The 21,547-nt window shown below is 32.8% G+C and overlaps 2 protein-coding genes across 3 annotated transcripts in view; one reads left to right on the top strand and one right to left on the bottom strand.

The window, feature by feature from the left end:
* LOC139489775 (protein transport protein Sec24C-like) overlaps nt 1–8,728 on the bottom strand; it is a 28,361-nt gene extending 19,633 nt beyond the window's left edge. For both annotated transcript variants that reach the window (XR_011656237.1, XM_071276593.1), the window contains exons 1-9: nt 8,535–8,728; nt 6,591–6,770; nt 5,767–5,884; nt 5,160–5,418; nt 4,143–4,199; nt 2,870–3,481; nt 2,225–2,333; nt 1,748–1,875; nt 1,249–1,387 (exon numbers count right to left, since the gene is read on the bottom strand). Coding sequence is in view for 1 of the 2 variants with exons in the window: in XM_071276593.1 (XP_071132694.1) it covers nt 1,249–1,387; nt 1,748–1,875; nt 2,225–2,333; nt 2,870–3,481; nt 4,143–4,199; nt 5,160–5,418; nt 5,767–5,884; nt 6,591–6,756 (1,588 nt within the window). In the remaining variant the exon portion in view is untranslated. The remainder of the gene's footprint in view (nt 1–1,248; nt 1,388–1,747; nt 1,876–2,224; nt 2,334–2,869; nt 3,482–4,142; nt 4,200–5,159; nt 5,419–5,766; nt 5,885–6,590; nt 6,771–8,534) is intronic.
* LOC139489781 (alpha-(1,3)-fucosyltransferase 11-like) lies at nt 8,722–11,883 on the top strand. Its single transcript, XM_071276604.1, has 2 exons — nt 8,722–10,070; nt 11,172–11,883. The coding sequence occupies exons 1-2, from the start codon at nt 8,821–8,823 to the stop codon at nt 11,335–11,337; spliced, it is 1,416 nt and encodes a 471-aa protein (XP_071132705.1). The 5' UTR covers nt 8,722–8,820; the 3' UTR covers nt 11,338–11,883.
* Nucleotides 11,884–21,547: the final 9,664 nt, after the last annotated feature.

Genomic DNA, 21,547 nt, shown 5'->3' with positions numbered 1-21,547 from the left:
TACAATTTAACAAGAAAATATTGAAAAAGTTGCATTAATATCTGTATGTTTGTTGGATTTTACATGATGAATGCATGATGAAGATTTTATCAAATTCATAGGTTTCTATTTGACATTGTATTTAGTACATTAAATTAAAAGCTTGTTATTTGCTAGGTGAACCCTGAATTCTTTAGTATCTATTATACTAATATTAACAAACTTGTGAAACAGGTTCTACTGACATCTTATTTTTACATGATTCCAGTTTGATTGTTTACTAATGACAATAGTAAACAAAAGTATTATTGATTTCAATGGAAACCTAACAAATACTCAATATCATGTGCATTTGTTCTTTGAAATACACAGACATAGTTACAGCTGTTATCCTAATGCTAGCAAGTAAAAGGTTTAGTTTGCTTGTGTGATTAAGCAAACTTCAATACAAAGTAACAAGCTGAACCTTTAACTTGCTAGCATAAGGATAACAGTTGTAAGCAGTTAACAGTTTCATTGATTTCTAACAACTGTTAAACAAACCATTAGTTCTTTCATATATCACAAAGGAGTAGGTCCGGTAAGGACCGATTTTGGCCTCAAATTTCAGGTTCATCTGACGAAAGATTTTGACCACTTTTTTAACACTTAAGTGTTTATTTCATTTGAATCAATTAGTTTATGTGAAAGATTTTAACTGATTTAGTCATTAAAAACGATCCGATTCAAGCTCAAATATGAAAAATCTATCAAATATGCCGAAAAATGTCACTTTTCAGATGGTTTTTGTTAAAAATGAAAGTGGCCGCATCCGTGTTCATCCTTTATATATGTTATGTCTCATCATAAAATACAACTTACATTTCAATATAAAGGATGAACACGAATGCGGCCACTTTCGTTTTACACGAAAACCGTCTAAAATTGAACTAAAACGCTAGAATTGTGAAGATTTCAGTAATTTAGCATGACTTAATGGTGCTAGTATCCAATATATCTGCATTGTATTGTCAAAAACAGCCCATATTTATGTAGCAGAAGCATTCTACTGTGTAATAAAAAACTAAAAGTTTACATTTTAACAATTTTGTAAAACTGCTATATTTTGGGGCCAAAAAGTGGTCTTACTGAACCTACTCCTTTTACTATTGGAGTCCTGCAAAAATTTTATAATGCATTAAAACTCTTTTCCAAATGACAAAAAGTGATGACAGACACAAGCATGGGGAAAAGTATTCTCTTGAATAATATATTTTAATCAATAACTACCATCAGTGGATGCTCCACAGAAGACACACTGGAACCGCCGTCCTCCATCAACAAATGTCATGAATGGACCCATGTAAGCTTTACATCTCTTACATCTGACTGGACCTACTTCTCCCATGTTTACAATTGGGGGAGGTTGCTGCAATAGAAAAAACATTTTTTATATCTAATACCAATATTTTTTTTTTAAAAGTAGTTTGCCCTTTAATGAATGTGAGTTTAAACTTAATGATTCACCTTAGTTAAATAAATTTGTAGATAGTTCCTTTGTTACTCAAAATGCACATAAAAAATATAAGATGACCCTTTGGGCTAGTCTTATAGCCATTTTATTTTATATTAATTGATGAAATTCTTATAGACAAACAGTAAAATATCTTTATTCCAAATTCAGCAAATATGATCATAAGCTTTCCCCATCACAATTTTGTTTTAAAACTACTACAATTAATTATTTTTTTTCTTTCTCCACAAGATGAACATGATAAACTAATATTACCTCCTCATCTCTAAGTTTGGCAAAAGGACATATAGACAATGCAAATGGTATATGGCTACTTTTCATCATGTCTGATGTGCATGGTACATTATACATAGTTGAACGCATGAATGCTGGATTGCAATTTCCTGAAAAAAAAGAAAATTACCTAAAAATTTCTTGAGAAGATTCATAATTTGTTTTCTTTTTCAGTCTTTTCTTAGATATTAACCATATCTTTAAAATTTTCAATAAACCAGGTGCTTATAAAATACATATTAAAGTAAGCTTTTAATATTCATCTGTTTTCATTATAAACTAAAACAGAAACAATGAAATCACCTAGGAAGGGAAGTATAATTTCACATATTAATTTATTATATATTTGTACGTCCTTATGTTGAGAGCAAACTTAATTAAAGTTTGTTGGTTATTGAGGAGTCCCCTCCGTCTCCTCCACATCCCTTTTAATGGAACAGTCTAGAATTGGATACATACCCTGATCCTGAGTTGTAAAGTCTGTTGTGACAAGAGGTGGTACACTTCCTCTTGATGTAGTCTGAAATTGTCCACTACGATTTAATTTGTCATCTTCTATAACTTGTACCTGTTAAAATAAAAGAAACATGATTGTTGAATATAATTTACACCTATATCTAAATCATATCTTATTACCATGAAGATCGTCCACTTAATATAACTACCTGCATTTTTCTTAATACTCAAAAATTCAAAAATATTTATAGGTGTAAAAGTCTCATTATAGTATAAGTAAATACTAAATCTAAAACAAAAGAACTAATGTTAAGAAAGTCTTCATTCTCCAGTTTAAAAGACATCTTTATAAACTTAACTGATAAATTTACACTGTATGAGCAAACCACTTTCACAAAAAGCAATGACCCAAAACTTTAAATGTTGCAAGCAAAAGTAATGAAAACTTAATCAACTTATGGTAAGAGGTTTGAAACTTCATAATTTTGCAATTTCTTTTCTTTGCATTTGAATGCACCTCCAAATTTAATAACTATATAGGCCCACTTGCTCTCTTTTATTGAGGTCACAGAATGTAAATATAAAAATATATTGTTCAAAATAAAATTTCTTCCTGCTTTCATTCATCACATTACAATCGAAACTTACTGGACTAGGCATAGAATCTGGATCTAACTTCTTAGCTTGAGGCTGTTGCATTGCATTAGGCCCTGGCATTCTCTGTTGACCTGGTCCAGGGAACTGCTGAGGAGGGAATCCACCCTGCCCTGGCATTGATCCACCCATGTATGGACCTGGTTGGTTCATCTGTGGTCCTTGACCCATTGGTGGTGTAGGTGGCATTCCATACCCACTTGATGGTGGTCCACTCATATTACTGGTTGGTGGCATTCCAAAGTTACCTGCAGGCTGTCCACCAAAATTACTATTTGGTGGCATCCCTATACCACTAGAGGGTCCACTTAAATTATTATTTGGTGGCATCCCAATACCACTTGAAGGTCCACTAAAATTGCTTGTAGGGGGCATTCCAAAGTTACTTGTAGGTGGCATTCCATAATTACTTGATGGGGGCCCATTTAATGTACTTGTAGGTGGAGCACCAAAGTTAGGTGGCTGCCCCTGATTAGGCTGTGGATAGTGTTGCTGTCCCATCTGAGGAGGTTGTCCCATTTGAGTAGGTTGTCCCATCATTGGTGGTGCTTTGGAAGATGGTGGACCCCCAAACTGACCTGGTGGGCCATGTCCACTTCCAGGTTGCTAAAAGAGTTATTTCCAAAATTCAAAACAGAGAAATATGGCATCCTTGACCTACAGTCAGACATATAAAGCAGTTCTTTGTCAAGACTCCAAATTTCCTTCACATAGAAATTTCAGATGTTTTTAAATACGCTTTACATAATTTATTTATCATTAAGATGATGAATGTTCTGTTTTATATTAAATCATTTTTCTAAATACATTTTACATAATTTTCATAGTTTATTATCATTAACATGATTAATCATTTTTTAATGCTAAATCACTAACATTAAACTGTCTTACATATTTATTTTAAAGGTTGTTGATAGCATTTATGTATCTTTTGAACATATATAACTAGTAGTGCATGATAAAATGTAATTCAAAGAAGGCTGTCTGATGGCTTGAAAATTGCTTTAACAACCCTACATTTTTGTAATTTTCAGACCAAATATCAAATCCTTCCATAATATAGAAGCTGAGTGCAATGGTTAGTAGGTACATGTACAGTAAAAATCTAAATACTGTCAAAGGAAGTTATTATCCATTAACCCAACTAAATATGAATTTGTCTATCTTAAGATCATTCCTTATCAATTTCCCCGTTTTTTCTCTATAAAATTGGTTGACAATTGGACACTGACATATTTTTTCTTCAATGTCTTAAGTGGTTACTTACAGGTGGCATTGGTCCACTAGGTCCTCCTAAATTCATACCTCCCATCTGACTTGGCAACTGTAAAAAATACAAATTATAAATTAAATTTCAATCAAAATTCTTCCAATGTTTCATTCTTCACGCTGAGTGGCAGCCCAGGCTAGTAAAATTGCTCTCAGGCCTGTAAAAAATATATCTACAGGCCAACAGAATTTAACTTAAAAAAATTCAAAAATTGAGCTCCGGTTCTGTAGATTTAATAGTTCTGAAGACTGATGTTTACAGTAGGCAGTGCTACACTAATTGAAGGTCAAAAAAATCCTTGTAAAAACTCTTTTGAAAGCTATTCAACATTGAGCAAATTCAAAATGTTCAGCACTCAATACTTGTGGACATACTTTGTTGTATTCATTATTCATTTGATAACCTATATATAAACTATACAGATTGTACTTATACTTAATGTAATTAAAATGTATCGGTCAGTATTTTTTTGTTTTATTCCATACTGACTACTGTTAAAACTAGATGTGTCAAAGCGACACAAATGGCCCCGTCCCAAAAAGTTGAAAAATCTGCAATTTCAATATAAACACATGTGGACACAAACAATGACAAACATGATGGTAGCATCACATATCAAAAATCAGCTCAAAATCTGGAGGGGAAATGAGAAAAAAATCATATAACTGTGATTTTCAATAATACACATACAAAAAATCAGCCCAATATCTGAAAGCGTTTAGAAAAAAAGTCTGTATAACTATGATTTTCTACAATTTCTCAAAGTCCAAAGTCTGTAATTTCGGAAAAAATTAGTGCAGCGGAACGAAACTTAAACTTGATCTGTAACTCATCAGGGTTAACTCACATACCAAAATTCAGCCAATATCTGAAGGTGTTTAGAAAAACTCTGTATAATGCTTTGTTGCAGAATGACGGAATTACGCAATTTCGGACAAGGGTAATACTATATGGCATCGACAACTTTGTTGCGGGGCCATAAAAACGTTATGCATCATATTGTTATAAACAAACCTGGCTGGCAGAAGTAGGTGGATGTCCTGGACCTGTTTGTGGAGGGAAGCCTGGTCTATGTTGTTGCCCACCTGGGCCACCCATGTTTGGTTGTGATGATGGTGGACCTGGTCTATGCATAGGCATGCCACCTGGTCCTGTAGATGGAGGAAAACCTGGCTGGCCTGCTGGACCTCCAGGTGGCCCAGGTCTTGGGCTGCCTTGACCTGGAAAATTCTGCATACTAACGGGTGGTCTTGCACCCATTTGAGGTGGGCCTCTGAAATATGAATGTAAATATGTAAATTATAGATAAAAAATATTGGTACAAAACTCAACCTAATCAGATATCGGCTAAACGAATATATAGGCTATTGTAATATTATTTCAAAACACCAAACCCTTCCCTATATGTTTAATGTTAATTTCATTGTGTATGCTATTATATTCCACAGTTGATTCATTATAATATTTGTGGATACCAAGTTACAGGTCTGGTGAATCATGAATTTCAAGGAGTTACAAATTTTCTTCTGTTTTTCTATGCAAAATCAGCTTTCACAGAAGAAATAAGAGCTTTCTCTTATTCCTCTGTAGAAAAGACATCCTATCTACATAAGATTCTTACCTATTCATACCAAATTGATGGTCTCCCTGGGGACCAGCTGTTCCTTGCCCTGGATGAGGTCCATTTTGAGTTGGAGGTTGTCCACCATATGGCTTTGGAGGTCCTGTCCCAAATTGACCTGAAAAAGTCCATTTATATAAATTTGTAAACAATGAACTGTCTTGCTATTCCAGTAAACTAAATCAACTACATGTATATACATGTACTGTAAACATATTTTCAGAATATTTTTTTGGTGTATTCCTTTCTATCTGACCTCACAAAGATTGATTTTTTAAGGTTTTTTTTAAAAGTTGTTCTTATTTAGTTGATTTACTCATATACATGGCTCAGTCTTTAGTTTTCTTAGTTGATTGTCTATTTTATCTGCTCATTTGTCAGTTTATTTTTCAACTAATGAGTTTGAATGTCCTTTTGGTATCTTTGACCTCTCTTTTAAAAGAGAAGATGAAAGCCTGACATAAATTCTTGAAGACATTTGATATAAATGATGACATATTTGTTTCTACAGATGTGATGCTAAATGAAACTTGCTGGGAGAAAATTCATTATAGTAATAACAAGTTCTTCTTGCCTTCTTTGTAAGGTTAAAAATATCACCAATAATTCTAATACTTTTCATAAAGTAGGTTCACAAAACAAGTCAATGAGAACATATATAATGAGTCAATTTGTACTTTGTTAAAGTATGATGGGAATACACAGAACTTTGGAACACTGAGTTATAATTCACTAGCATTTGAAATTGTATAATGTACATGTATATCCTGTATATGCACAGTATTATGACTGTAGCATTTTCAGTATTTGAATGTTAGTTATACCTGAACCCGGACCTGGCGGACCATGTTGAAATTGTGGTTGATTCATACTTTGACCATTGTACATGTTCTGTGTTGGACCAGGTGGTCTCTGGCCTGGTCCCATTGGTTGCTGTCCATAACCTGTTGGAGGCATTTGGCCTTGATTTCCTTGGTACTGTGGATTCATTGTTTCATTTTATCCTAAAAATATAAAATTACTGTATAAAATATAAGGAAAAATTTAAATTACAATATCTAATTTATGCTTATTATAACCTGTAGGGAAATACAGCAAGTACTTGTCACCTACTACTGACCTACCTGTATAATGTACATTTGTACTTATTTCAGAAAATCAAAACTCTCCTGAATTTTGATGAGCATTTTCCCCCTTTGCAACAAAAGGTGTAAAACTTAACTACAAATAAATATAATGTAACTTTAACAGGGTTGTTTATTTTTAACTAAATATAAATGTAACAATTAAAACTATTCCTTTGAGAAACACCTTCATTGCATGTCCTAATGACACATTTAATTTTTTTTTTTAGCCTTGGCTGTTTAGTCTAAGGGTGAGCCATCTGGGGTGAGCAAGTAGACTACTGTTAGGAATTGTTAAAGTTTATGAAAACAAACTTTTTGAACAGTGAAGCGGTTACTAACGATAACAAATGAATTTGACTGAACATGCTGAAGGAAGGATGTAAAATTAGAAGTAGGTTTCAATCATTTTTTTAAACAATCAATTGCTTCCTTACAAATTGATAATTTTCATGTACTTGAATCTAAAATATTCTCCCACTACTGTTATCTCTAATTATGATTGCATGACATAATCTTTCATGTTATCGAAAATGCCTTAAATGGTTTTTCCATTGTAAATCAACCATCTTCAATTATTAAAGATCCTTTATTTACACAACATACATTACTCTCTATTTATATTTATGTTATTAATGTGATGGTTTCCCATGCCTTTATTTTGTATAAGAATATTTTTTTTTACTAACTCTGTAATTTAGAGAAAGTTCTAAGTTGTCAGAAAAATATGTATATAATTGTATAACGTACATTTTTATGTTCCTGCACTTTTCTAATTCTTAAGACCCTCTTCAAGATGACATTAAGCAAGATAAACTAGAAAGATGGTTGTCTGTAGGTACTTAATAACAATTCCCTAATGACAGCAATGCTGATAATTTAAATAAGAATTTACGAAAATTGCAAATTATTTGTGCAACATACTACTGCATCATATGATCACATTTTTCAACCTTTTGTTCTACATATAGGAGAAAGTGCAATGCCCCCCTAAAACCACGAATGACATTCACTAACACCAAAAGTTTTTGACAGAAATGCTAACATGGCTAAAACTCATATATAGAAGGGTGGTAATGGGGTAACTTCATGACGAATATCAGTAAACATTCTTGCCAAATAATATTTACGGTAATTTTTTGTGCATGACGATAAAATGTATACTTTCTATTTGACAATAAAAAATCAACTGATTTTGACGAATCATGTTAAATTTTTCTCCAAGATGACGATAACTATTCGACGAATCACAATACATGCAATAAGGATATTTTGACCATTCACAGTAAAATTTTAACCAATTTGACGCTAACAGTAGCTGAAAATGGCTGTTTGAAACCTGACGGCAAAGGGCATTACTACCCTCATATAGTGTGGTCTCCAATCTTCCTTTAATTTTTGACAGAAAGCCATGGAGAGCCTACAATTCTATTCTCTAAAAATCAACATCTCAATTTAGTTCTCGATATGATATATAATTTGCTATACTCTGCAAATTATGTAGATGTTGTAGTAAATACTACATTAAAAAGGATTATTGAATGAGAAAAAAATACTGCATATTGCAAAAATTCATGACTGTCACTGTCAAAGCCGGTTGACGTGACTTTAAATACGCCATATAAACAGAGTGCTTGAACTTACCTCGAATGGGTATTTATCTTATTTGTGAAGTTCTCTTAGCTTTTGCTAATTATATATGATGAATGACTTAGAGTTTAACACTATATACGTAAACACGTATCAAAATACACAAATTCTCTGCCACGTACAGAAGAAGAACTTCCGGAATTTGGCACCTGCGCACTTCTGCCACGTAACGAAATCAACTGCATTCTGGGATTGTAAACATTGGAAAGCGGATGTAGCACGTTGCCGCTGATGATGCTGCTTTATATCTCTATTTATCAAGCATAAATCTGCAACAGCAATGAAAAGAGTTTTGTCACGTTTAATTTTTGAAATATTCTTTTATGTCAAAATGAGATCTTTAATTTTCTTCTTCATTTCAGTGTTTACTATTCTTAGTTTTGTTGCAGTTGAACATTTTGCAAAGGGGGACCTGCCAATCTTGTTATGGTGGACCCAACAAATATATCCACATCCAAGTGAAAACATAACGCTAATAAGATGTGGAAACGTTAAATGCTATTCTACAAAGTCAAGAGGATATCTGGACAATAAAAACACAAAAGGGATCATGTTCTATGGTACAGGGATAGATCCTTTAGATTTACCTCTCCCAAGAACTCAAGATCATGAATGGTGCTTGTTTCATGAAGAATCACCATTAAACAATTACCTCCTGTCTCATGAACATTTCATTCAACTTTTCAATCATACTGCTACATTCAAACGGGAATCAGATTACCCAATTACTACTCAAGACATTTTTGCATTAGAGTATCTCACAGAGCGTCAAGCGATTGACATCAAGATTAAAAATGAAAAACATAAATCAGATGGATTTGCTGCTTTAATGTACACTCAATCTCATGCTGATGTACCATCATACCGTGATTCATATGTTGAAGAGCTGATGAAATATATAGATGTAGATTCATATGGGACATGCTTGCACAATAAAGATCTGCCGGAAAATTTAACAAATCCTGAAGAATCATTCCAAAAAGATCAGTTTTTAGATTTTATAGCTGGATATAAGTTTCATTTATCATTTGAAAATGCTGTATGTGATGATTATATGACTGAAAAATTAATGAGACCTCTACATTTAGGCTCAGTTCCTATTTATTATGGCTCACCTAAGGCAAAAGATTGGATGCCAAATAATCATTCTATTATAATGGTCAATGACTTCAAAAGTCCTGAGGATCTTGCAGAATTTATTAAATATTTAGATGAAAACGATGAAGAGTATTTAAAATATTTAGATTTTAAGAAGCCCAATGGCATAACAAACACATTATTAAAGGAAACAGTCCAAAATCGTGACTGGGGATCACATGATCATAAATATTATTTTTACAACATTGAAGATAAAGTTGATTATTACCAAGGATTTGAATGTCATGTTTGTCGAGAAATTCATAAACGAACAAATGCTTTAAAGGAACATGAAAAAGATCCATCTTGGTTTCCAAAGTCTCCACCTAAAATGGCTGACAATTCTCATCTTGGATGTCCGAAACCATTTTCACCATTGTCAGGTCATGAAATGTAAGAGACTTTATTGTTCTGTTATAGATATAAAAAAAAGAAGATGTGGTATGATTTCCAATGAGACTGCTCTCCACTAGTGACCAAAATGACACACAAATTTTAAAACAACTATAAGTCACCGTTCAGCCTTCAACAATGAGGATAGCCCATACCACAAAGTCAGCTATAAAAGGCCCTGAAATGACAATGTAAAAAGCTCAGCTATTAGAATAAAAACAAACAAACATTAATTATAAAATAATAAGGAGACTTGCAGTATTTAATTATGTGAAACATTACTTAACAATGCTTAATGTAGTGAGTATAACTGATTTTTTTTTTAACAAAATGGTCAATTGGATATAACATGTATACAATAATAACAGAGGACAACACCTAGCCATATCCTCATTTAAAACATTGGTTATGAAATCATGAAATGAAGACAAATTTACACTAAGGGAGGTAAGGTAAAGGTTATCTGAATTCTATTTTTTTTCACCAACAGTTCTGGACTATTACATTTGTATTAGAATTGAGAATGGAAATGGGGAATGTGTCAAAGAGACAACAACCCGACCATAGAGCAGAAAACAGCAGAAGGCCATCAATGGGTCTTCAATGCAGTGGGAAACTCCTGCACCAAGAGCGAGTCCTTCAGCTGGCCCCTAAACAAATATGTATAAAAGTTCAGTGATAATGGACGTCATACTAAACTCCAAATTATGCACAAGAAACTAAAATTAAAAATCATACAAGACTAACAAAGGCCAGAGGCTCCTGACTTGGCACAGGGGCAAACAATGCGGCAGGGTTAAACATGTTTTTTGAGATCTCAACCCTCAATTAATCTGATCTCCTCATCAAGTCGGAAAAAAAACACTATTAAAGGTACAATCAAACACATACTTTGAACATGTTCTATAAATAGAAAAAATACCAGACAAAATGACGTAGAGAACAAAAACCAAGAAAAACAACTTAAACCAGAGGTTATGGTTTAATAATTTATCAGGCATTGACTGGCCTAACTGTTTTAAAATGTTTATAACTGCATATTTTTTTATCTATTGTGAGCACAATATGTGTATTTAATTGTTACAAAATTATTTTTTTCAGACCTTCATCGCACTGGTCATTTACATATGAAGATACAAAGACAGTAGCTGATGCAGTTGTAGAAATGTTACGTAGAGGAGAGGAAGATCCATCTCTTACATACATGTACTATACTCAACTAAAGAAAAAACAGAAACAGAACTCTCAAAACACCGGAGAATTATGATTTCACATTCTGACAAGGTCAATGGAATATTTTGTTCATTGGAAGATCCTTCTCTAACATATGTATTATTATCAAGTCAAGAAGAGCCAGAAACAGAACTCTCAAAACACAGGAGAATTATAATTTCACATTCTGACAAGGTCAATGAAATATTTTGTTCATTGGATTTATTCTACTTCACTTTGTAATGGACAATACCTTTCCTTGATCATTTAGTTTTAATGAAAGAGATGTGGAATATATATCAATGTAATTGCAACCCAAAATCAATAAATTAATAATCAAAAGACTTCAAGAAAGCAACAATAGACAATTGTTTTTAGATTATGCCAATTTTTGAATCTCAAAATTTAACAAATGTTTAACTTATAAATTTTTGGGCTAACCATTTTTGTAATGATTTGGGGATAAAAACATATACATGTATGTCAATTTTCTGTATTTACCATGTTTCATGTACATATAATTATATATTATGGATACTTGTTTTGTAGTAAAGTATACATTTATTGTAAAGAATTAGTAACTTTTTATATTAAATCCCAATATGATAGCTCCGAGATAACAGTTTTCAAATTTAACTGACCACATTCTCAGTAAATTTATTGAGTTATCTCCCATATTACAGTAACAAATGTTATGAGTTATCTCCCATATTACAGTAACTTGTTTATTCTTTCCAAAGCAATTATGTTTATGAATCCTACATTAGTTCCAATAAAGTTAAATGACCCTGTGCAGTACAAAATTTTCAAAGTGCAATAATATAAAAACAGCAAAAATGCTGAATAAAAAAATGTGCCATTTTGTACAAACGAATAATTTTTGTTGTTTCATTGGATTTTCATCAAATTAGCCCACTAGTGTTTACTGTTTACCAAAATTCCTTTGCATCCTTTTCAGTCCAGAAAAAGCCTGCATAGAATCACTATTAAAGTCAAGCACACCTTGGAAAGGACATTTGTACTAGAAAAGGCCCATATTTGTACTTATTTAAACTTGCATGTATGTCTTTATTTAAAGACTTGTTTTAGGGAAATCATTGCTTATATCACATTCAGTTATCCTTAAAATTTTATCAGGTACAGAGCTATCAGATTCAAAAGTATAAGGTGAAAGGCTGTGGATTTTCTGTCAAATTTCCATGTTTAACATTAAATGCAAAAAGGTACATAATCCTTAAAGAATTGAACGAGGAAGTTTTTTTGTTTTTTTTGCAATTTTAGGGACAAAACTATTATTTATCCTTCAGTGAACTTCCTAACTTCTGTTTTAATAAGCAACTGATTACACAATATACCTTAAATATTAGACGATTGTAATTATCTGTCTTCAAAATATATGTACAATGTGTCAGCAAATTTTTTATAAGATATTTATGCACCTTCACCTAAATGTACTTTAGTTTTTGATATAGCTTTATTGCATTATCTGTTACTTATATTTTTTATAATGGATTGTTATATTTTTAATTCTAACATGACGTCCTTCAAACGCTTTGAGTACATACCCGTGGTAAAGTATGAATATATTGCCAGGGCTGTTCCGATCGTACTCCCACGTCATATGCTTTTTTATGAATGAGGTACTCGACGTCATAGAACGATGACGTTAGAATATAAGTATTTTACGGGAAAATACACGCTTGTGAAACAGAAAATCATCACAACAAGGAACCGTAAATAAACAATTCTTAAATGTGGTATAAGCCAATTTTTTTAATACATAAAGGACATATAAGTAAATTATCATTTAATTTCATCCAAAACTATCTAAATACGTCATTGTAAATAGTTTAAGCATGTCAATAATTCAGTTTGCTCTGTTCTTTTACGCCAATGTAATAGTGCGTTTATTTCAGGGAATGGCAAACAATTGCCTCCACCTAGAGCGCTTCGATCCAAAAGAATTGCTGTATTTGTCCTATTAGAATCAAAATAATTCATGGGGGCTTGAATATATCGTGATTTTACCACGCTCAGGGTAAAATATTTGTCATAAAGGGCCAACCCGTGGTAAAATCACTATATATTCAAGCCCCCATGAATTATTTCTTAAATATTTTGTATAGGGGCCAGCTGAAGCATGCCTCTTTATGCATGATTTTGTCTCTGTGTTGAAAACCCATTTGTGGCCTTCTTCTGTTTTCTGTTCTTTGTTGTCTCTTTCAAACATTCCAACTTCCAATTCTTAATTTTATTTATGCACATTTACCTAAGTCCTCTACTTTTTGATATACATGTAGCTTCATTTTCTTATCTGCAACTCTGTATATTTATTTACTTATATGATTGCTGTCAATATTTTTTTGGAAGAGTTGGTTTATACCAGACCAAGTACCACAGTTCTCATGGCAACATGCTCTATTTTGTTGCAAATGATCTTCCTTTACGATCTCATATCATTATTCTGTCATCAATATTCTTTTATACTGGTTATTTAGAATTAGTTTTTATTATATTATTACTACATGTACTATTATAGAAGGTGAATTATTTACTTTTGTAAACTTTCTTAAAGTTTCATACTTTATAGATCTTTATATTTTTACTTTTATATTTTAACTATGGTGTCTCTTAATCATTATGGACAGTAAAATTGTATGCGTAATCAAATTATGATCATTTTCATCAAAATACAATTACCCCGTATCTAATTATTATACTTTTAAAAAAAGTTTTGCATAATCAAATAATGAACTGAGTCAGTTGTATGGAAATATTTTTATAGGTTAGATAAATTTGTATTTGCATAATCAGATTATGATCAGTTGTATCAAATATTATTATGGGTGAAATATTTTGTACTTCAAAGGTATTTGCATTATCAAATTATCCAAGGGTGGATCCAGCCATTTACCTATTCAAAAGCCTTGAACCCCTCCCTTTGGATCTGCAACTGAATTGTCAGTTTGAGATTGATTGTTGGTGAGGGGTGTTCCAACCCAGGATTAAAAGGGGGATTTCCAATCATATGTTCCTATTCAAATGCTTTGATACATTTTGGCATAATCAAATTACATGTATAATGCATCAAAATATTATTATTGGTTTATAAATAGATTGTACTTTAAAAGATTTGCATAGTAAAACTGTGATTAGTTTATCAAAATATTATTTTGGTTTAATAGATTGTACTTAAATAGTTTGCATAATCTAATTATGATAATTTATATCAAATATTATTGTGGGTTGAATACTGGTTGAGTGTATTTTAATTGTTTTTATACCCCATGCAACGAACCCACGCAACAAAGTTGCGGAGGGTATAATGTTTTTGACCCGTCCGTCCATCTGGCTGTCCGTCCGTCGGTCCGTCCATCCTATTTCTTGTCATCGCAACTCCTCTTAAACAGCACAACAGAATTTCATGAAACCTTTTTAGATAATAAGTACATAACATGCAGATGTGCATATCGACAGGAAATTACGTTTCAATTTTTTTTCTAGGAGTTACACCCCTTTGAACTTATTTGCTTCAATATACTACTGCAACAGTTTGTCATCGCAACTCCTCTGAAACCACACAACAGAATTTCATGAAACTTTGTAGATAATAAGGACATACTATGCGGATGTGCATATCGACAGGAAATTAGGATTCAATTTTTTTTTCTAAAAGTTACGCCCTGGCATTTGAATTTACTTGCTTCAATATACCTCTGCAACAGTTTGTCATCACAACTCCTTTGAAACCACACAACAGAATTTCATGAAACTTTGTAGATAATAAGGACATACTATCAACAGGAAATTATGTTTCAATATTTTTTTCTTAAAATGTTTTTATACTTACAGTTATTTTATTTCTACAGTGACAATGTGGGAACGTGGGGTATGTGAGCGCGCTCACTGAGGTTCTTTAATTGCATAATAAAATTGTATAGAAGTTATAATATGGGTTAAGTTATTAGAATTGATTTTTTGATTTTTATGTATTTTGTACAAAGGAAATTGGATTATTGATTATTTAACTTATCAAAAATATACATTATCACTGAACTAGTATATATTTGTTTAGGGGCCAGTTGAAGGATGCCTCCGGGTGTGGAAATTTCTCGCTACATTGAAGACCTGTTGGTGACCTTCTGCTGTTGTTTTTTTCTATGGTCGGGTTGTTGTCTCTTTGGCACATTCCCCATTTCCATTCTCAATTTTATGTATTTCATTATCATTTCTTTTCGTATCAAACTTGTTATTTTGATTAAGCTAGGCTATCTGTGTTCAAACATTTCTGGCAGAGTTAAGACAGGGAAGACATGCTTCTGTAGTTTGAACTGAAGATATTCACTTTTTGAGCTCACCTAAATTGACCTAGTCAGCTATTGCCATCACTTGTTGCCATCATTTTTGTTGTCATAAAACAATTTGTAATGAAAATATTTGGTTAAATGGTCACAAGGGACTCAAGTATGAAGTTCTGAGGTTTTTTTATTTTCTAATCAACAACATGACCACATGGCTAAAACAAGAACATAAAGATCATATTTTGAAAGTATGTATCATGTTAAGCAACCAGCAATCAATCAATCATATATTAACATGACTAAAATGATAGAAATATCAATCAGTGTTCTCCCCAGGATTTTTGGATAGCACCAGGGTAACGCGTGACGAAATGAATTTTACAGTATTTTGTGTCGCTTTGCGTCGCTTATTTTTTTTTTTTGTTACTTTTTGTCATTACCTGTTTGCCTTTGTTTTGTTTACTGTGGAACTGTGTTGTAGGACTTTGGGTCAGAAAATTATTGGTAGAAAAAGTAAATTAATAAACAGTTTGTATACTTTAATATCTTTGAAGAATAAATAAAAGAAAGCACAATTAGTCTTTAAGCTAAAGTCACTTCTTATATTTTGATCAAGCCATTTTGTCCCGATACTTGTAGTTACACTACACATTCCCCATAACAATGAACTTTGAACAAGATTTTTGATACAGAACCTTCAGTAAATTAAAAACTATTTTCCATAGTTTTAGATCTGATTCTTTTAGACAACAACAAATTTTGATAATCAATATCTACCTACTTTCCTCTTTCCCAAAAAGTATCAGCTGACTATAGATGTTAAGCCATTCCCCCAATCGTCCACACCCTTAAATGACCATTGATTACCCATTTTTGCATATTTGACATCTATCTTGAAAACTATACATGTAATAGACACACAAAAGAATAATTTCATATTAAGATTATGAATCCACATGACTGAATTTTTCAATTAATTTCTGATAGGAGTTATTGCCCTTGAATTAAATATCAATATTTTGTGTTTTAACTTTTTTTCAAAGACCACAATTACAGAGATACTGTATGAGTTAAAAAGAAGTCAACCATCCTGAAATTATCAATCAATTCATTTAAGGAATTCTTGCAAAATTTTGCATTTTTTTGCCATTTTCATGAAAACAGTTTTACGATTTAATAAAAACTGAAAACAGCACAAATTTTACATTTGTGTTCATATAATAAAGAAGATGTGGTATGATTGCCAATGAGACAACTCTTTACAAGAGACCAAATGACAAAGAAATTAACAACTATAAGTTAATGTACAGCCTGCAACAATGAGTAAAGACCATACTGCATAGTGAGCTATAAAAGGCCCAGAAATGACAAACGATGTGATTAATTTCTTAAAACTATAATAAACAGAGAAAAACTGTTCAAGTTAAGTTACCTGTTCATTGAAATAGAAATATGTTCATCATTACCAAAATTGTTAGTGAACTGCATTAGGAGATATTGCCCTGCAATGAGGATTTTAACTATTGTTTGGCTATTATTTCCAAATTGTTATAGATTGAGAGAAATGTAAACCGCAGTTTGATGAGCAAGATACGGTCTACAACAATTAAAATACTGGAAATTGTCAATCAACACTTCGATGATTTGATTTACAAAATTTTCTTTAATTTGCTATTTTAGTATGACATCCATTATCACTGAACTAGTACACATTAACGTTTAGGGGGCCAGCTGTAGCACGCCTCCAGGTGCGGGATTTTCACACTGTATTGAAGACCCAGTGCTGGCATTCGGCTGTTTTCTGCACTTTGGTTGGGTTGTTGTCTCTTTAACACATTCATCATTTCCATTCTCAAATATATTATCTTGAAAAAATATAATATATTGAGAGAACCTATAAGGCACAAAAGATATTAGGTCAGATCAACAAATAAATCAGTATAACTAAGACTGTCAATCATCATTGTAGTAGTTATTTCCTTCAAATTACATCTTTAACCTGTTTTTTGCATATTAGATATTTTCTTGGAAATTGTAATAAATACAGAGAAAACAGAAAAAGATCAGGTAGATAATTATAAATCTACTAGCTCATTTATCAAAAGACAAAACCACAGAAAGATCAAGGTTAACTTATCAAGATCAGGTTACTTGCCAGACAGATCTGTACATCTTAGGGAACTACCATTTGATTTTTATGGGGGGGCTAGGATGAAAAATTTTGTCTTGCATTTTTTTTAGCTGTAATCTCTGTCCTGCCTTTTTATTTTTCACTCTGTTCGGTCCTGCCTTCTTTTTTTTTTTTTTAGTTTATCCTGACTTTTTTTACCTAAATTGTCGTCCTGACTTCTTTTTTTTTGCAAGTGTCTCATCCTGCCTTTTTTTTTACTCAAAACTCCTGTCCTGCCTATTTTTTTCAAATTTCATCCTAGCCCCCCCCCCCCCCCCCCCCCCCCCCCTCCATAAAAATCAAATGGTAGCTCCCTTACAATGATGCTGTTGACCATAAATTGTTGACTTAAACCTGGGGCTGAGAAAGCCACTAAGCATGTTTCTCAACCACTAAATTAGGATATAATACACCATATAGCAGACAGCATCTTTAGAGATATACAATAAGGATGTGGTATGCTTTTTTAAACTACCTAACACAGTTGAAATGAAGTTATTTAAGCAACTCAAAACCATCTTTATTTAATATCTCATCTGCCTTCTAAAATATAAGGCTTTATTCAATAATCAAATAGATATAGGAAGACATTTCAATGCTAACATATTAGAATCCTTATGTATCTCATTCTGTGACTTTTATTTCAGAGAAGACAAAAAATTGAATCTATCTTTAAATTCTCACAATTACAAATTGTATATTTTGTTGATCATGAATTGTTGGTATATCACATGGAGAGAGTATTTTAGCACAGTAGGTCAAAGGGGGTAGTGAGAGTTATGGACCTCAAATGGCATTCCTCTGTCTTTGATAAGTATAACTTAAAAATAATGTACAAGACTATGAAGGGTCCTGTATAAACAAGCTGTTCAAACTGACATAGGCGGATCCTGCCCCCACCTTTTGTGGGAAAAATTTGGTTGCTTATATAGGGAATCACTGAAGCATTACTGTAGAGCTCAACATTCTAAAAAAATAAGATGATGAAAACGGGAAACATGTCAAAGAGGCAACAACCCGACCAAAGTGCGGACACTTTTCGAGGGCCACCAATGGGTCTTCAACGCAGCGAGAAAATCCCGCACCCGAAGGTGGTATCAGCTAGTCCCTAAATAAAATTGTGTACTACTTTGGTGAAAATGGGCTTCACACTAAACTCCAACACATATAAAGGAGATTAAATTAAAAAAAGATAAAAGACTTACAAAGGCCAGAGGTTCCTGACTTGGGACAGGCGCAAAAATTCGGCTGGGTTAAACATGTTTTGTGAGATTCCAACCAACCCCCTATACCTCTAGCCAACGTAGAATAAAGAAAAAAATATGAAGCAATACATGTACATACAGTAAAACTCATTTTAAAGTCCGAGTCAGGGTTATCCAACACATTTTTTAAATTAGATACACCAATGATAATTGTTGAAAAGTTTAACCAAAACCAGCAGGCGATTCCCTAAAAGACATTTGTTCAATAACATTTGGCCTAGTAGTTTCAGAGACAGAGACATTTGGTAAAAGTTAAAAAAAAAAACGAAATCGGACAACGAACACCAAGTGACGAGCAAAGCTTTCTTAGCAGGACCAGGTCAGATATTATAAAAAACTATCTCAAAGTATACCACTAAAGACTAAAGCAGTTCTAATTACCAGCAGAACACGACCCTGACAGAGCAAAAACATTGATGAACAGTTCGCTATAATTGTATCAACTAAGAAGACATCAACTAAATGTGTACCACTAAATAAACCGCTACATCCAAAATGGAAAGACATAATAATTTAAGCGAGAAAACAATTAGAATATGGATTCAATACATAAAAGTATGAGGGCCAGAAGAAATAGGCCATAAAATGTTAAAAAAAACATGAATTAGCATATCATTATTCACAAATTTTTCAACAATCATTAATACTAGCTTGATACCTCATAAATAGACAACAGGAGACATTTGTGAATGTCTGCTAATTATCTCAAACATGCATTCTCTGAAAGATGCTGCAACATATAGTATGCTACCACATAATGCGTTACCGTCTAGATTTTTATAATATCACCAATGCTTTACGTCTTAGATGCATTATTTTTTTTGTTAGTTGTTAGTGGCCTTGAACTAACATTTACTGTCAGTTAACTGCGAGTACTCTCATATCTGTACCTAGTGACTTTTTGTTGTTGGGATGTACAAGTACCCAGCCACGTCCACTTGTATTTGTGTCAATCTGATGAGTTAAGCAACTGATTTTTTTGTTCGTTCATATGTTCTTATGTTGTTATGTTATACCACTGTCCCATGTTAGGGGAGTGTTGGGATCCCGCTAACATGTTGAACCCCGCAACGTTCTGTATGTATGTCAAACATCAAACAGGTCCAACAGGCCGTTGATTCTGGGGTATCTCGAGGAACTGTTCTGGGTCAGGTGTTATTTAGTAAATAATATCAGTGATATCTTGGAAAATAGGGTGTTTTGCCAACTTAGAAACATCCAAACGATCAGATGCATAGCGTAAAATTAAGTATCATTGCCTTCATTAAAAAAGACAGAGCAGAATGACTTTTCAGTTGTCTTGACATAGCACCAAAATCATTAAAGACTATCAATATATAAATAAAAGTAACTTTCAAATTTCAATATTCCTTTTATGTAAATGAATAATAATACATGCTATGTTGACGGGTGTCACATGTGAAGCTGGATCTATTTACCCTTCCTGAGATCACCCCAAGTTTTCCGTGGGGTTCGTGTTGCTCAGCCTTTAGTTTTTATGTTGTGTTTTGTGTACAATTGTTTGTCTGTTTGTCTTTTGGTCTTTTTTTGGCCTTTTTTCTTTTTTAGTCATGGCGTTGACGTTTTTTTTTCGACTTCTTAGTTTGAATATCCCTTTGATATTTTTCGCCTAAAGCACCGTGGACATTTTGATTTTGAAAACCTTAGGACATGACTACGACTAACTTGGTGAGGGCAATGTGCAAATCGTATATATCCATGTAGGCTACTAACTGTTCGCCTCTTTATACGACCGCAAAAATTTTAATATCACGTTGGCGTCGTCGTCGTCCTGCGTCGTCTTGCGTCATCTTGCGTCGTCGTCGTCGTCTTCGTCCGAATACTTCTCTAACGTTAGTAAAAGTGAATAGAAATCAATGAAATTTTAACACAAGGTTTATGACCACAAAAGGAAGGTTGGGATTGAATTTTGAGTTTTGGTCCCAACATTTTAGGAATTAGGGGCCAAAAAGGGCCCAAATAAGCATTTTCTTGGTTTTCGCACTATAACTTTAGTTTAAGTGAATAGAAATCTATGAAATTTTGACACAAGGTTTTTGACCACAAAAGGACGGTTGGGATTGTCTTTGGGAGTTTTGGTTCCAACAGTTTAGGAATTAAGGGCCAAAAAAGGGCCCAAATAAGCATTATTCTTGGTTTTCGCACAATAACTTTAGTATAAGTAAATAGAAATCAATGAAATTTAAACACAAGGTTTATGGCCACAAAAGGAAGGTTGGGATTGATTTTTGGAGTTGAGGTCACAACAGTTTATGAATTAGGGGCCAAAAAGGGGCCCACATAAGCATTATTCTTGGTTTTCGCACAATAACTTTAGGCAGCAACCATTTGAATTTCTTGGGGCTATGGTTTTTTTTGGAAAAAAAAGTTTGTTTCTAGTTTTCGGAGAAAAAAATAATTTGTTTTTGATTCTGAGAAAAAATAATTGTTTGTTTCCCCCTCAGCTGCCACTATATGTAATGCTAACATTGAAAGAAAATTTTTTTTTTCGACTTGTCGCGAAAAAAA

Source organism: Mytilus edulis, chromosome 9 (genome assembly GCF_963676685.1).
Source record: "Mytilus edulis chromosome 9, xbMytEdul2.2, whole genome shotgun sequence".
NCBI lineage: Eukaryota > Metazoa > Mollusca > Bivalvia > Mytilida > Mytilidae > Mytilus > Mytilus edulis.
Note: the sequence above shows the minus strand (reverse complement) of the source record. Positions and strands in the feature narration are given on the sequence as shown.

Excerpts from the sequence above, each read along its gene's own strand:
- LOC139489781 (XM_071276604.1), top strand. The coding sequence starts at position 8,821 with ATGAAAAGAGTTTTGTCACGTTTAATTTTTGAAATATTCTTTTATGTC. Across the intron at positions 10,071-11,171 it reads CCATTGTCAGGTCATGAAAT|ACCTTCATCGCACTGGTCAT; the intron begins GTAAGAGACTTT and ends TATTTTTTTCAG.